We start from the raw sequence: 18,460 nt of genomic DNA on the forward strand, positions 1-18,460 counted from the left end.
ATTTTAATGGAACACATCTAGGTCTTGATTACTCAAACACTGGATACCCACACTATTATGCTAACAGCAGAGACAGATATGTTATGATACAAGTTTTTTTATCCTTTAAACTGGGAACATTACATAGGATAAAATACATTGGGTGGACTTGGTGGTTAATGCCTGTAATCACAGCAATTTGGGAGGCCAAGGCAGAAGGACTGGAAGACCCTGTCTCTACAAAAAAAAAAAAAAAAAAAAAAAAAGGAAGAAAAAAAAAAACCTTAAAAATTGTGCTGGAATAGTGGCATGCACCTGTAGTCCTAGCTACTAGGGAAAATGAGGTAGGAGAATTACTTGAGCCTAAGAGTTCAAGGCTACAGTGAACTTTGATTGTGCCACTGCACTCCAACAGTAGTCACAGAGTGAGACCCTGTTTTTAAAAAAGGAAAACAAAATATTCATTGAGCCACATCATAATGTCTAACGAGTGCCAACTTTGTGACAGGGCTTGTGGTCACTGTGGTGCAACCATTATCTCATGAAATCATCACAGTGCCCTCTAGGATATTTACAAGTCTTTGAATGACTTCATGCAGCTTCCCCACTGAAGCCGGAAAGGGGGTAATGTAACTTGCCCCTTCTGGAGCCAGGCTGCCTCCCAGATCTCCTAACTGCACTAATCTAGGTTTGGGAGCTCTAAAATTTGTTTCTAATTGGTAGCAGTCTTTTGATGTATTAAGATATAGATCCTCATTATTTGTAGAATCTGAAATTGTGAGTTTACCTGCATGTTAAAATTTATTTGTAACCCCCAAATCAATTATCACAGTGCTTTCGTGGCCATTCATGGATGTTTGCAGAGCTGCAAAAATTTTGGGTTGCCCAATGCTCATGTGACCACCTAGGACAGAATAAAGGTACAGTCTGTCTTCTTGTTTCAGCCCTCATACTATAAGAAAGTGCCCCTTTTATGGTATGTTTATGCCAATTTTTCCATTTTTTTTTTCTTTTTGTTGGTGACTTCACTGTTTAAAATGGCTCCCAAATTTAGTGCTGAAGTGATTTCTAGGTTCCTAAACACAATAAGGGTGTGATGTGACTCACGGAGAAAATATGTTCTCTCTACAAATTTTGAAAAACTTTGTTCAAGCATTACTTATAGTGCTTTTGGATGTTTCAGTATTAATGAATCAACATTATATATTAAATAAGATATATTTAAACAGAAACACACAAAAAACAAAGTATATATTAATTGGTTGATAAATCAGTGTGATCAGAGGCTCACAGGAAGCTAACCTCGTGTTTCCTCTAGCGGTAATCATTCAGTATTCGCTAATTAGCATGTGTGGCAACTTTATAGAACACTGCAAATAACAAGATAAATAAACTCCTGCAAATAACAAGAATTCACTGCAACTAAAGACACTACTGCATTTGACTTTTATAATTGCCTGCTTGATGTCAGGTAATCTGATTATTCAGCCTTTGTTTTCAGATTGGATGATTAATGAAAGACCTTGAATGCCAAATTTTAAACTGATGGGAACTTTTATGAGGAAGTCATAAAGGCCTGCAATCAAAGATTTGTAATAGGAGTGCTCATGAACCCCATTCTCCCAGGCAAATGAGATCAATATAATCTCACTGGTATTCAGCAGAATTCAAAGTTACTTTTTTGACTTGGAATGTGATGTCTTCCAGGGTGAAAAGAAAGAAATAGGAGTAGAAATTTGAGTAATTTCAGTTTACCATGCTTTTAAAAATGTTGACAAGAGATACTGTTATGTACGATTCAAGCTAAGTTTGTCAGAAACAGTGAATTGTTACATTTAAGTCATGCTTATAAAAATCTTAGATCTCTATCTTCCTTGTAAGTTCTCGCATAAAAGGTTAATTTATTCCAATCTAGTAACTTATTAAGTACAAAAAGGGCATATTGAGATACTACTGTAAAATAACTTTTTAAATAATAAGTAAAACTGAAAAAAAGGGAGTTTTGACCTTTCATTTCTTGCTTCATTCTTTTATGGTAAGTGTAAAAATTACTTCAAGGAAATCCTATTTCTTTCATTTGTAATCATAATTTTTTTAACAGAAAGTGCTATTATTTAAAAACTTTTGATGAGTTTTTTCCTCTAAGATTCAACTTATATCAGAAGTACTTCTGTTTCCAATAATAATGAATCAGCTACAATTTATTTAAGTTTTGATGACTTTTTTTTTTTTTTTTTTTTACAAAAGCAATGATTCTTAGGCAACTTGTCAAAAGACTGCAATTTTGAGGCAAGTACTGGGTTATTATATTAACTTGTGAGAACAGGTTAATTTAGCTATCACAATGAGTATTTGCATTAGTACGTTCTTACGCTGCTAATAAAAATGTAGCTGAGAGTGGGTAATTTATAAAGGAAAGAGGTTTAAATGACCCACAGTTCAGCATGACTTGGGATGCTTCAGGAAACTTACAATCATGGTAGAAGTGGAAGCAAACACATCCTTCCTCACATGGGGAAGGATAGCAAGGAGAAATGCTGAGCAAAAGGACGAAAAGCACCTTGTAAAACCATCAGATCTTGTTGTGAGAACTTACTATCATGAGACCAGCATTCGGGTAACCAACCCCATGATTAAATTAGCTCCCACTGGATCCCTTCTGGGACACATGGGGATTATGAGAACTACAAGATGAGAGGTAGTGACACAGCCAAATCATATCAATATTATTCCTAAAAACGTGGTGGCTCACACCTGCAATCCCAGCACTTTGGGAGGCTGAGGCAGGTAGATCACCTGAAGTCAGGCATTCGAGACCAGCCTGGTCAACATGGCAAAACCCATCTCTACTAAAAATACAAAAATTAGCCAGCCAGGTATGGTAGCACATGCCTTTAATCCCAGTTACTTGAGAGGCTGAGGCAAGAGAATCGCTTGAAACCAGGAGGCAGAGGTTGCCGTGAGCCGAGATTGTGCCACTGCACTCAAGCCTGGGCGATAGAACAAGACTCTGTCTCAAAAAAAAAAAAAAACAAAAAAAAAAACTCTACAGACTGGAAGTCCACACCATAAGTATCCCAAATGCTATTGTAGATTATAAATTTAGACAACATTTTGTTTACTGCTTTAGTCATGTAATTTTATTATAAGCACTTCCTCTGTATTAGGTGCTGAGATGGTTGTTTTGTATGTATTTTCTCTAATTCTCTCAGTAACTACACACAATAAGTATTATGTTGTTTATATAGATTGAGGCACGGAGGTTCAGAAGGTATAAATATTTTGCTCAATGGGTTTAGAAAATTAATATAGGTTATTAAAGAAAAATAATCAAATTTAGGTATAGGAAAACATACAAACTCCTTGCTTTTTGATACTTTCTAAATTATTTGTAAATAATATAACCTAACATTTAATTTTAAGAAATGTATAACTTGTAATGACAAACATGACATAGAACAGAGTATTTCTAATTGATCTATCATTGACTGAGGACTTAAGAAAGCTATGTCAAGGGTCATTAGCCATTCTTATTTAGGCAAGGAACTCATCACAGATGTCTTATTATTCTGTTATTTTCCACCTGCTTAATTTCTGCCACATGGTACGATGCAATGCAGGAAAACATTTGTGTTAGGACTTTGTGGCACTCTTGAACCTATTGGCTCCTTTTAAGTGGGATTCATACGCTTTTGACAGGTTGAAAATTAAATTGCTTTATAGATGGCATCTTCAAAGGTATGGTGGTAAATTGTGAGTGATTGGTATCAAGCAGTTTATCTTTTACAGCATCAAATAAATAGTGTTTCCTCATAAACCATAGCCTCTCTGGTTCTTGTCACTCAGGAATTCTTATGGTACAAAGTATCATCTCTTCTCCTCTCCCTATCTTTCACTCAATAGGAAAGCTTAATCTTATTTTTATTGAGATGTATCTCATGTACCATAAACTCATGCTTTGAAAATGTACACTTCATCAGTGTTCTGTGTATTCATAAGCTTGGGCCACCATCACTGCTGTTTAGTTCCTGAACATTGTCATCATCCCAAAAGTATGACCTGTATCTGTTAGCTATCCCTCCCCATTCACCCCTCTCTCCAGCCACTGGAAAACACCGATCTACTTTCTGTCTTTCTACATTTGCTTATTCTGGATATTTCATATAAATAGAATCATATAATATATGTCCTTTTGTGTCTGGCTTCTTTCACTTAGCACAGTGTTTCCATAGTTAATCCATATTATAGCAGGTATTAGTGCTCATTTCTTTTTATACCTGGGTAATATTCCATCATAGAGATATATATACATATATATATACACACGCACACATATATAGTACATGTATATATACACACACATATACACACATATATACACATGTGTGTATATATATATACACACACACATACCTATACACACGCGCACACACACATATATATACACACCACATTTGTTTATTCATTTGTCAGTCCATAGACATTTAGCTTGTTTCCACTTTTGGCTATTCTGAACAGTGCTACTATGAACATTTGTCTATAAGGTTTTTTGTGAAGATATAGGTTTTCATTTTTCTTGTGTAAATAGTGTAGGTGTTTCCTCTCATATTTTCATTGCTTCCCTCAAACTCCCATCACCACCCTTAAGCTCAGAAAAGCCCAGAACATTAGGAACTTTGTACATCCTAAGAGAGCTTGATAAACACTTCTGCCACATCCTCCTAAACCTGAACTCCATTTTCCTGTCCTTTCCCAGAGCCGCCAATTGGACAGATGCACCCTCCACACGGCAGCATCACTCCTCAGAAGAACAGCAACCTGCTTGTGATCATCGTGGTCACCGTTGGTGTCATCACAGTGCTAGCAGTGGTCATCGTGGCTGTGATTTGCACCCGACGCTCTTCAGCCCAGCAGAGAAAGTAGGTAACAGCTGGTTCCCAAGAGGAAAGAAGTCATCGTCTTTGGGGTTATATTTTTAATGGCCCTCTTCCTGTGTTCTTTCATAATTCACCCCATGTCCTTATTTTCTGACCCTGGCAAAACCTTGCCTTTTTGTCTATTCCAAGCCTATCATTAAGTGAGTGAAGGCTAGACTTGCAGATATGATAACAAACAAAATCCATCTGGGACCCACTTATATTTCTGTTTGCTTTTACTTCTCTGACCACTCTCATTTTCAAGTGAGGGCAGGTGTCCCTTAGGTAACACCTAGTGAATAGGTTCCACCATGCCCCTGTTTCTGGCCTTCTCTGAAATCACGTACACAAGATTTGAGAAATACGTTTCTCTGTGTGCACTTATTGACCACTTTTTACAAGGAGCTCTGTAGGCAGTTAATCAATGCTTGGTGGATAGATGACTAAACATAGAATGCCAGACTCTGTACGGTTACAATCCTGTGGATGCTTAGTTTGGAGGCAGTAGTAAAGAAAGAAGAGAGAGTTCTGAGATTCAAAATGGTTCAAATTTATTTTCTGTGGTTAATTGTCAGAAATTAAAAAATGTTGTGGAGTTTAAGAATACTTTCATATTATGCAGCTTTAGGTTTTAGCACGTGCAGAGAATGATGCATCAAAGTACAAAGTTTAAAATGGAAAAGTGGTTTTTATTCAGCATATATCCTTGCAGCAACACCCTGTAACTGCCTGTTAGTCTGCACCAGCCAGTGCTGGGAGTCAGCAATAATCTCCCAGCCATTCTCTGCCTCTTTGCCCTTCTAGTCCTTTTAAAATTCAGCCCAATGTGTCTTTTTCAGCTACACGCTCTCACTGAGTTGACTCTCTTAGGCTCTTCCATGAGTTTTAAGTTTTGGTTTTAGGTTTTTCCATTGGCCTCAGGCATGACATTACTTCTGAAAGCCTGAGGTATGGGTTCATAGGCGACTGGTTTGACAACTGTATACTTTACACTTTGCTAGAAAAGATTCTCCAGCAAATAATGTTCCCCCTTCTCTGGCTAATAGCTCACACTTTCACTTTCTCTGTCTCTTTCTCTCTCTTTCTCTGACTGTCTTTCTTTAAGTCCTGTAACTCCATTTGTAGATCTCTAGTTTACCTTCCAGCACTCTGAAGTGACGTGTTTAGAAAGAGAACAGGGGAAGATATACATACTGAAAAAGTAACATGGGGTGTAGATGCAGGCTTTGTATTTAATTTATTTCTATGGCAGGACAAATTTTCTATCCAGCTGCATTTATGAGATTTGACTAGTTTGAAGCTGGTGATAGCTGGTGTGCTGGTCCATTGTGTCTAAGCAGGAAACCTGCTAGAGTGAGCTTGGTTGGGCCAGCCTCATGTGTGAGCATTCTGGGAAGTCATAATCACTCACAGAGCTTCCACGGTGTCGGGCAGTTAATAAGGCTGTGGGGGGAAAGTAACTAATTGAGTAAGGCATTGAACAATCTGTTGGCACCGCATTTTCAGGAAAGGGGTTGTGCGATCATGGAACAGTGGAACATCAAGGCAGCAGGTCTCTGAAGCAGAGTTAAGAGGGACTCACATAAAAGAAGGTGGGGAGGAGGCACCAAAATCACACCTGGACTACCATATAACTGCTTTCAAGGCATTGAAGCATTCACTAAACTAGCCAAATGTAACTAAACTATCTGGAGTTGGTTTGTTTTTTATCTGTTTTTTTTCTTTTCCTTTTTTTTTCCCCCCCCCGTGTCATTTCTGTGAGAAGAATGTTCAAGCATTAGATTGACCTGATGAACTGGATTCCTGGATATATTTTGTTTCTCCACAGAGAAAACACCAGTCTCCTCAATCTGCAAAAGTGGGATTTGGTGTCATGTTGAGAAAATCTCAAATCATCTTAAATCCCACCCTAAGCACGTTGGCAAAAGCTTCAGGGCTTTATTTGGAAAAAGGAGACACTGAGCCCTTGGTATGACTTGTTTTTAAAATTAGGGACTGACTTAAAGAATAAATGGTTCTATTAATGACTGAAAATCCAAAAACAGTTAGTTTTACACTCAGTTTGGTTTTTCTTTACTGCACTCTGAAAGTCTTTTAATAATTACCTGTGTTTCACACTTTGTTTCATATCTTTCTTTGGTAGCAGATCTGTTGGCATTCATTTTTCATCCCTTTGTGTGAATATTTTCATAGAAAGAAATAAAATGTTTCCTTCAAGTTATTTCTGAACTATCATTTCATTTTGTTGTTTGTTCCATTGAGGACCCCTACTCCTCTGCATCACCACAATTGAGCCCTTCAGAACAAACTGGATAATGCAGGTGAAAGCAAAATCAATTCCAATCTGACATAGAAATGAGATCCCCTCCAAAGTTCTTAGAAAACTGGACTTTAACATAATTAATAAGGTGAAGTAGAAAATGCATTCATGAGCTTCTTCAGTATCTCTTTTTGGGGTTCTAGAGAATATAAATTTTTCTTTGAGTTTTGTTGGGGTACTTGAATTACATCCAAGTGAATTGAAAAAGTTATGTGGACTCTCAGTAATATCTTATTCAGGTAAGTGTTTATACATTTATAAACCTGATCCTTTTAAAAAAATAAATATATTTAACAATTAGGCTATCCAGTTGGTTCAGAGTGGTGGGTAAGATTTCCTTTTTATTACATAAAATAGCTAATGAAAGTTAGTACACAAGTTCTAGTTCTGGGTCTACTGCTTCTTTAAATAAACTAATTATGTCACCTAAATGAAGACCCTTCATACTTGGGTGGCAATTTCTTTAAATATAATCATAATTTGGACTAAATGCTTTCTATCATTCTCTTTAGCTTTTCTTGTTGGTTGGTTGACTTGTCCAGAGCCAGGTAACAATCTTCTACTTTTAAAACAGAGAAAGTTCCCATGCAATACTTCTAATATATCGAATCGCATGGTAGCATTAAACTTTAAATTAATAGGAAATACAAATAATTTTGCATTTCTTTTCAGTTATTTATTAAACTTTTTTACCACTGTACGTTGAAGAGACCCCTTCCATAGTTTCTATTAGTGAGATTATTGTATGACATCTAATACAGAAAAATTATATTTTATGAAAACTTAAGGCTGGGCACACCTGTAACCCCAGCCTTTTGGGAGGCCAAGACATGAGGATGGCTTGAGACCAGGAGCTTGAGACCAGCCTGGGCCAAATAGTGAGACCTTATCTCTAAAAAAATTTTAAATTAGCCAGATATAGTGGTGCTCACCTGTAGTCCCAAATACTCAGGAGGCTGAGGTAGAAGGATCATTTAAGCCTGGGATGTGGAGGCTGCAGCAAGCCATGATTGCATCACTGTACTCTGACCTGGGTGACAGATTGAGACCTGTCTCAAAATAGAAAAAAAAAAAAAAATTAAGTTGATTTTTGTCCCTGTTTCTCTGCTTTTTATAAGGCAGTAATATTTTCTTGCCCAACATACGAAACACATGTTATAAGTTAGAATTTATCCACAGATACTAAGGACAAAATATATTAAATAGAGCAAATCCAGGAGATCTAGAATGCATGGTTATTACATTTCTTTTCTTTTCTTTTCTTTTTTTGAGATGGAGTCTTGCTCTGTTGCCCAGGCTGGAGTGCAGTGGCACAATCTCGGCCCACTGCAAGCTCCGCCTCCCAGGTTCACACCATTCTCCTGCCTCAGTCTTCCAAGTAGCTGGGACTACAGGCACCCACCACCACGCCCGGCTAATTTTTGTATTTTTAGTAGAGATGGGGTTTCACCTTGTTAGCCAGGATAGTCTCGATCTCCTGACCTCATGATCCGCCCACCTCAGCCTCCCAAAGTGCTGGGATTACAGGCATGAGCCACTGCACCCCGCCTGGTTATTACATTTCTAAGGCAGTTACCTGGTGATCTGCAGTCATGTCTGAATGCTTTAAATTTAAACATGTAAATAAAACACAAGGTGTACTTGTTAGAACCACTGACTGGCTGAGCCTTCTATTTGACTTGACGTGTAGATAGCAAGTTTTAAAGATTAGTTTGCATTCAAATCTTGACAAAAATAATTATTTTTAGTACTGACGATGAAATGTTTAGGCTCTTAAATGAAATCTATAGTATTCTAAGTACTATAGGTCACTTTCACTGATTTTTCACTTGTTAACATTTTAGTTGGTTTTCAATATTCACCTTGTAGAGATTTGAAGTATCAGCTACCTTATAGGGCTTCAGTATATCTTAATTCCATCTCAGAATTTTTTCTGAGATATATTTGAGTATCTGAAATTTGACCTGGGTTTCTAATACAAGCTTTTAGTTTTGTTTTTAATAGCAGTTAGTGGAATAAAAATAATCAAAATGGACAATTAGGGGCTAGAAGCCTTTGGAAAAGATTTGGAAAGAAAGCAGAGAAATGTTTATACTTATTAATGTATCTTTTTCTGATTAATTTGTAATTACTTATTCACACTCACTTCAAGCCTCCTTCCTTCCTGAAGACTTCCCCCAAACCCCTGGTGGGGCAGAATGTTCCTGCCTCAGTCCCTATCAGATGATGGGCATGTCTTAACCACTGGAATTAGTATAGCACTCTTTATTCATCTGCCTAATAAAGTTGTGAACAACTTTAGTAGACAATTCCTGTGTCCATAGTGGGAACTTAGTAATTTATTATGATGTGCCAAAATAACCTGTATGATAATAGCTGGATTTTAGAACTTGAATGGACACAGTCTTGCATAAAATAGACACTCAATCAATGTTGTTTTTTACTCATTCACTTCCCCAACATACTAATTAAAAGTGAAAAGGAAAAAAACTCCCCTTAGAGTACTAGATTATGTATAAAGTAAGGAATGGGTAAACCAATACAGAACCAGAGAAGAAGCTTTCAGATAAATACTTGCATGTCAGTAATGGAAAGCAGTTCTTATTATTTAATTCAAGTAATTATTGTGTGCTTTATATGGGGTCTGCATCATACAAAGTAACAAATCTGATTAATGTTAACTCTCAAGCTAAAAATCTTTTTGCAATTTCCCATTGACTTCTTGATATTATTAAAAATGTATCTGTTTGGGCCAAGGCCTCCTACGTTTTGGTCCCTTCTACTTTTTCATGCACACAAGTTGTCATGCCACAGTGCATGCTCCTCATTCTAACAATGCAGAAATTCCCAAGAGCCATGCCATGTTAAAATCATTTTTTAAGCTTTCAGTGCCTCCCCCCATCTTTACATTTGTAGGACTTAGCACATTTCTTGACATATAGTCAATCTTCTGTAAATATTGATTGAATAAATAAATAAGTGTTGTAAAACAATGGATGATGTTGAAGAAGTGAAGGAAATAGAGTTTGCTCCACTATCACCGAAGGAATTGAATTATCACAAAGGGAGCAGCTGGACAGCTCAATAAGACACACAGTGATCAATGCCAAGGTGAGTGGTATAGAGAGAGATGAGGGAAATGATTTAGATACGCTAAGATTACAGTGACCTGAGATGGTCAGTCTCTCCTTAAGGAGAGACTGGAAAGGAAACTTAAAGAATAAGTCATTTGTAAGTAAGTAGGATTTTGAAGGCACAGTGGGCAGAAATTAAATAAACAAAACAAAAAATAGAGCACCAGTACCTGACCATGCTGTGAAAGTTTTGCCATAATGTGAGAAGGAGAAAGCAGAGAGCCTGGGAGGGTTCTTTGCTTTGCCTTTATCAAGAATACCTGGGGTAGAAGGAGACTCTCCTATTCTAGGGCTATTTTAGAAGCAGAAAGATGACTGGTACCTGAGGGAAAAGATACATTTGGTATTTACAGAGGGGACAAACATGTGAAATACTCTGTGTCAAATAGAAAAACTAGCTTTAAAAATACAAACAAAACCAAATAATTCACTATGATAGTGCTTCTTAAATTTTAGACAGATTCGCCTGGAGAGTGTTAAAAGACATACTGCCCCCTGCAACCAAGTTTCTGATTCAGTGGTTCTGCAGTGGGGCCTGAGAATGTGCATTTCTAACAAGTTCCCAGGCAGTGGTAGTGCTGATGCCTCTGGTTTAGAGACCCCACTTTGGCAACCACAGCACTAGGAGCATCTGAATACACATTTTGAAGAATCTAATGGTGAGACACAGGAACCGTGGGCTGCAACAAGCAGCAGTCGTGTCAAGAACCAACAGATGGGCAGAAGGTCAGGGTGACCACTGTTCCTGTAGGTTTTAAGACAAATTTCAGACAATTTAATTATGAGCACATGTTAGTTTTATTACAAACCTGCTGTGGTAGAGGTTGGAGGGACAAAAGAAAGAGAGACTCTCCAAGGCCAAAGATTTCTCCTTTAATAAGAGATATGATAGGAAATAAAAGTGGTTAGATGGTCATGGTTAGAATAAATACAAAAAGGAAATAAAGTCTTTTTAGAGATCTTTGGCTTCCTGACTGACAGTCAGCTGGATGGTTGAGCAGTTTCTTAGAAATGGTCTTGATCTGATTAAAATCCAGCAGAAAAATGCCTATTCATTTTATGAGGAATTATAATTTCTTCCCCGGTGGAAATTATGAATCACAACATACAAAAAGGTTCTGCCAGGTTTGGAACTCTTTTAAAAACAGAAGCCATCTGGGGCTGGTTGGTACTGAAGTCATAGAAACGAGCAAATAAATGAATAAATAAAAAGGCATGCATGTAAGCAAGGGGAAACAAGAATTTGTAATTTATTGCTGGTTTCAATTTTCTCTTGACTACTTTCTTTATTCCAGGTTATTTAAATATTGAGTTAAATAAGGTATTTTTCCTGGGTATGTTTTCCTGGATTTGGGAACCGGTACTTCTCTGTGTGCAGCCATACAGATGCTGGTGTTAAGTTATTGAGCATTTTGATCTTCTAGAAAGAGAGATTACTGGGTGAAACATCCAAGTTTGAGAATGACACTACATTTTCTATGAAGTTACCAGGAGTAGATTACACATGGAGCTGTGTGTGAGTTGCAGATCAGTTTGCTGTGGGCAAGTGAAGTATGCAGAAATGAATTCAGGGAATAAATGGTTAGCAGTGAGTTATTATCTTAGACACAGGAAAATAGTCATTTCAGACCATTGTTTTAAAACATTGTGGGGCTACCATCAGGAAATCAGCAAAGTGCAGATAGTGTTATTTTTTCTCTGCTAAAATACAAAATAGATACTAGGTCTGGGGTTCTTTATCTCCTATCCTCATCAACATACTTCAAGAAAGACAAAAAAGAAAAAGAATGTCAGGGAAAATTCAACAAATTAACTACCAAATATTTATTAATTACCTAATATTTACAAAGCTACTTATTCATCATTGGAAAACCAAAGCCACTCCAATGACTTTGCACAGGTTACAGGTGTTTTCCTGGGAGTAGCTTGTATGAACCGTTGAGCAACCATGAAGGTAGTTATTATAATAAACTGTTCACTGCAAATTAAGGAATTGGGAAGTAGATGCTTCTCTGGTCTGCTGTCAAAACTAGATTTTAACAGTTTGCATTATTTCTTTCAAGAGGTGTTATTATTTTAAAAGAAATAGAAGTTACAAGTAGAGATTTAACAGTTATAAAATGAGGGAAAGGGTCAAAAACTATTTCTGAAAAGGACCAAATAATACATTGTTTAGGATTTTTGAGCCATATAGTATCTGTCACAACTATTCAATTCTTCCATTGCAGTGCAAAAATAATTGAGCTTGGCCATGTTCCAATAAAACTTTATTTACCAAACTAGGCTGTGGGCAGATTTGGCTTGCAAACCATAGTTTACTGACCCCCTGCTGCAGGACTAACATGAACATTGTGTTACTTTATTTATCACACAGGGAACATTTAATCTCACTAGCCTCAAGAAGAGATTATCACCCCAAAAAATATATTTATGGTTGTTAAAGCTTTATTGAAGCAAATAAGAACCATGTGAAATACTTTTCCAAACTGTGTTCTTCTCCTTTCAAAGGATGTATCTCACTGTGTTTGAATCTGGACACTCAGTGATGCCAAGGCAAAAGTGTTTTAGTCTCCTAAGAATGTCCTCATGCAGGCTTTTGTTTTCAAATAACAAGTTTCCCAGTTGCACATTAAATTATACAGCTGAGGTATAGACTTTCTTCTAAGCTCTCATCTTAGGTATTGGCATAAATTCTGGCCTTTTTATTTCCATTTGCCCTTTCACAGAAACTCCCTCATTTATCTCCTAAACAGATGTTGCCGTCAGGTACCTTATGCCTAGCTCCAAAGATTGGCATATGGCTCCATCTAACCCATTGTCACCTTTGCATGAATCTGCAGCCACTGAAGCTGGAGTGAGGAGCTCTCTGCCAGGCAGCCGAGGCCTTGGGGATTCAGCACTGCATCTTTTATAATGTGGTGAAGCTCCAGGCAGGGGAGAGGAAAGGCAGCCAAGACAAGTCTGCCAATTCCTGGGTTTCACAAGGCTCATTCTGCGAGTCCCTTTGTTTCTTTTTCTGCTTCTAACTTGAATTGACTGATGAAAGAGAGGAAGTGCCATTGAATAGAGGCTCTCACATTTGCCTTCTAACTTTGTTCCATAGGAAACGGGCCACCCACAGTGCTGGCAAAAGGAAGGGCAGCCAGAAGGACCTCCGACCCCCTGATCTTTGGATCCATCATGAAGAAATGGAGATGAAAAATATTGAAAAGCCATCTGGCACTGACCCTGCAGGAAGGGACTCTCCCATCCAAAGTTGCCAAGACCTCACACCAGTCAGCCACAGCCAGTCAGAAACCCAACTGGGAAGCAAAAGCACCTCTCATTCAGGTAATTACCTTTTCACTGGCATTAGGGAAAACATACCATTCTGAACCCAAGGGAGTTTTTCACTCATTTTATGGAAATGTCTTCCCCACTAATTTGCATGTCATTATGGGTCATTTATCAATAGTTAAAAGAATCTAATATAAATTTGATTAACCAATTATATGTCTTTCTTCATCATCCTGTGGCTTGATATAATTTTAATAATTCTTTTATAATTTTAATAATTCTTGAACTTTCTAAGGTTGGAAGTAGGACAGTTGGGAAATACAGAAATTTGAATCCTAAATGGATTGATTGCTTTTTGTTAATTGTTAAACAAATGTTTTGTTGAGGCAATACAATTTGAAGCCATCTGTACATTTTCCAGTTCCTTATTTCTATAGATAATTGAAAGTTAATTCTAAATTTGCTGTCAAGTCCCTGTTTTAAAAATTACATCAGGGCACTTGAAGTACAAAACACTGAATATTCTGTTACTTTGACCTTGGTTACTATGGAAATCAACTGTCATCCACATATAGTCACCTTATGTGATTCCCAGACTAGTTTGATGGGATTCTGTCTGAAAACTATGTTGTTATACACAGGGATCTGAAAAAAAGAAAAAAAAAGCCTACTGTTCAATGAACTGGTGCAGAACAATCACTGGTGTCCAGGGATAAGTAAGAACACTGGAAAATGATTGTAAGATAGTTCACTTTCTCTGGGTCTTCATATTATCTAAGTACTTATGGGAATCATCAACCAAATACTCTCATCAAAAAATCCCTTGGTCTACTCATGATGTGATTATAGAATGAGGAGCTGCTGTTTTTAAAGTGAATTATTTGAATGTGTTACTGGTTTACTGGACTCTGTCAGCTCAGAATTGCATAAACAAGACATACAAATATTAATTGTTAACCCTGGATTGTTGAATATTTCTTTTCAAACTCTTAAATGATGTCTTAGGCATCTTTAATTTCCTTGTCACTTCAGTTATTGAAGAACAGTCTAGTTCCATTGAAAACTATAATCTGAAATTTAACTAAAGATTCTCCTTTCTCATGCCCAGCTAGATATTTGGCTCTGGGGACTGGGGAAGAATTTGTTTTCTCAACCCTCCAGTACATTGGAGTGAAATGGAGTGGTGGGGTTGAGAAGAAGCGGGAACAAAGTCTGTTTCAGAAACACCCTTACATATTTTCCCCTCCTCTCCACTTTTCCTGAGCATGTGAGAGAAGAGGGATGGAGTGAAGAGGGGAGGGGAGGAGAAAGAGAAGAAAGGACAATTTGAAGTTCTTCACAGCTTTTGTGGACACATGGGCTAACCCCTAGGTGGTATCCAAATTCTGGGTCTGTTATGAAACAGAAGTATGACTTCTTTATGGCAGGGGTACTCAACCCCTGGACCATGGACCAGTACTGGTTCATGGCCTATTAGGAACTGGGTCACACAGCAGGAGGTGAGCAACGGGCAAAAGAGCAAAGCTTCATCTGCATTTACAGCCATTGCTTATCACTTCCATTACTTCCTGAGCTCCGCCTCCTGTCAGACCAGCAGCAGCATTGGATTCTTATAGGAGCATGAACCCTATTATGAACTACGCATGTGAGGGATCTAGGTTGCAGGCTCCTTATGAGAATCTAATGCCTGATGATCTGTCACTGTCTCCCATCACCCCCAAATGGGACCATCTAGTTGCAGGAAAACAAGCTGGTGTTCTCCTGGTGAGTTGTATAATTATTCCATTATATATTAAAATGTAATAATAATAGAAATAAAGTGCATAGTAAAAGTAATATGCTTGAATCATCCTGAAACCATACTCTGCCCCCTGCCCCCAGGTCCATGAAAAAATTGTCTTCCATGAAACTGGTCCATGGTACCAAAAAGGTTGGTAACCGCTGCTTTGTGGGGCCTTGTACACCGGGCCCAGTTCCATAATGGGAGACATCAAGTCCAGGCTTACCACCTAGCACAGCTCTTCCTCTTCCCTCATGAGGCCTCTGGGAAATTCCAGCAAGGGGACTCAAGCCCAGCCGACTTTTCACACGCCCACTTGGCCCACAAGAATCTCCTATATCCTTGCCAGGCCCAATGGTGAGAGAGCTTGTACTCTACCACTGAACCTCTCTAAACCTTGCTCTCTTCAATTACTTTTTCCTCTGCTTTGATAGACTCAGGGTAGAATACCAAGTCCGCTGCCTAAACAGGCTTTCACCTGGGGAGTGACAGAAAAATCCCTTTTGCAGGAACCTCCATATTTTACAAGTGATTCTTCTTCTAGCTTTGTTCTTGACTGGATATCAGGAAGGGGAGAACACCTCCACCTCCTACTGGAAGGGATAGAATTGCCTCTCTGACCTAAGGAGGTTTTGCCAATGACTTCTAAGACACATCCTTCTAACCTTTTCCTTTCGTCTTTTATATACTGAGATGACATTAAGTTGATGTCTCTTAATAAGTCCTGGGGGAAGGTTTAATCCCAAATGATGACTGTTTTCTTTAGAATAAAAGGGTACTTATGCCTGTTTGTCCTCAATTTGAGGACCTCATTGCCAATTTTGTAATAACAGGAAAGTAATCCTCAAAGTCCTGCAAGTTATACTTCATGTTAAATTAAGTATTCTTCTCTCCTGCTTAAAAGAACAAAATTCAACATAAGTGCACAGCATTACCAAGAAACATTATATTTAACAATGGGATTCCAGAGTAGGCAATAACTATGTAAGGAGAGATTACTGTATGTTAAATTCTATGATTAGGACTTTTGCACATTATTTTGCCTAATCTTCACAAAATACTTTGAGGTAGATGCTGTAACATTCTTTTCGTATAGTAAATGAAGTAACCAAAGTTGAGAAAGGTTAAATAATGTGCTTAGACTTAAGAGCTAGGGCCACAGCCAGGACCAAAATCTGACTCCAAAATTCATGTTTTGTTAATCCAGTTTCAATTAACTCACGTAATACTTTTAAGTAAGCACTTATCTTGTTTTGTGCCCATGAAATTAGTTTTTTGGATACAACCAGAAATTAATTTACAGTATTCATACTTTAGCTATGAAAAGAGAACTGAAACAAGCAATTGCTATGTAAACAACAACTAATATTATTGAGAGTTAATTTTTTATTTTACTCATTCTTCCCTACTGCTGGTATGCAAGTGGCTTAAACAAAACCTACTTCATTCTCTAACCACAAAAATATAGGATCCCACTAAAATATCTAGGAATTAAGATGATAAGTCATTGCTTCATGATATATCTCTTCTACATCTAGCAGATTTCAAAATTATTTTCTTAAAAGTTTACAGTAAAGAAACGCAAGAGTTCAGGTCTGTTTGATCTCTAGGACTTATAAATAGAATTTACTTTCTTGAAATGAATTTATCCTAGTATAATTTCACTACAGCAACACCACAGGATTTGTTTCTTACTTTCACTTTGGAATAATGAACAGGTAAATTTCAGCATATGGCATTTGATAGTATTCAATTTTTAAAAATGTTCAACTCAGTGAATAATATCTATAAAAGAGCTACATAACGCCAAATGGGCAATTTGATTGAACACTTAACTTTTTATTAGTTACTTTGATTTATATACATGTCTATTAAATCCTGTATTTAACTTTCCCAACCTCATTTGTACCAATGGTAAATAATGTCAGGTGGCAAGTTTATGAGACAAATCACAAAGTGTTACTACCAAAAAATTTATGCTTCAAAGAAAGTAAAAGGAAAATAATTTTGTTTAAGTTTTCAATGAACTCATGTAATATCAAGAGCAGTCTATTCTTAGAATGAAAAAAAATACAAAACTGAAACCCCACACACAGACACCCAACAATATCAGATGACTTATTTCATAACGATGTTACCGCCAGAAGCGGTGGCTCACACCTGTAATCCCAGCACTTTGGGAGGCCGAGGTGGGCAGATCACCTGAGGTTGGGAGCTTGAGATGACCCTGACCAACATGGAGAACCCTCTCTAGTAAAAATACAAAATTAGCCAGGCGTGGTGGTACATGCTTGTAATCCCAGCTACTCGGGAGGCTGAGGCAGGAGAATCGCTTGAACCTGGGAGGCAGAGGTTGCGGTGAGCCGATATTGCACCACTGCACTCCAGCCTGGGCGACAAGAGTGAAACTCCATCTGAAAAAAAAAAAAAAAAAAAAAAAAAACATAAAAGAAAAGAAAAAGAAAACTGGTTGGATCTAGAGTTACATTTTTTGGGTGGCGAGGAGAAGCACATTATATAGTGTTTTAATGTTTTCTCCTACTGTCAAACATAATTTTGAAAATTAAAGAGGAGGAAAGTCTGTTGTATTTAATTGATATTTTCACTCTTTCTGTTCATTCTTTTTGATTATCTGAGATTCCTCTTACTACTTCCTGTCTGTTTAGAGAAATTCCATTACCTATTTTTTTATGGTTTATTTGCTTGAGACAAATTCTCTTCATTTTCCTTCATTGGACAATGACTTGATTTCACTTTCATTCTTGAAGTATATTTTTGTTAGATATTGTTAAATCCAACTCTGGTTTGGCAGTTCTCTTTTAGCACTTGAAAAATGTGTTAGATACTTCTGGCCTTCGTGATTACTGATGAGAAATCTGCTGTCTTTTGAATTGTTTTACACATACGAGTTGTTTACCTCTCACTACTTCCAATATTTTTTGTTGTTCTTGTCTTTAGTTTTAAGAAGCTGAACTGTGATGTGTCTGGTGTGGATTTCTTTGGTTTTATCCTGTTTTGGGGTTGCTGAATTTCTTGAAACTGTAACGTTTATTTA

The 18,460-nt window shown here is 37.4% G+C and overlaps 1 protein-coding gene across 5 annotated transcripts in view; it reads left to right on the forward strand.

Moving 5' to 3' along the window:
* The window catches only part of DCC (DCC netrin 1 receptor), a 1,226,567-nt gene that overhangs the window by 1,132,688 nt on the left and 75,419 nt on the right, over positions 1 to 18,460 (forward strand). For all 5 annotated transcript variants that reach the window (XM_017951762.3, XM_017951759.3, XM_017951760.3 and 2 more), the window contains exons 23-24: positions 4,736 to 4,898; positions 13,453 to 13,679. In XM_017951762.3, the coding sequence (XP_017807251.1) occupies positions 4,736 to 4,898; positions 13,453 to 13,679 (390 nt within the window). The remainder of the gene's footprint in view (positions 1 to 4,735; positions 4,899 to 13,452; positions 13,680 to 18,460) is intronic.

The sequence above is a fragment of the Papio anubis genome, chromosome 19 (genome assembly GCF_008728515.1).
Source record: "Papio anubis isolate 15944 chromosome 19, Panubis1.0, whole genome shotgun sequence".
Lineage (NCBI taxonomy): Eukaryota > Metazoa > Chordata > Mammalia > Primates > Cercopithecidae > Papio > Papio anubis.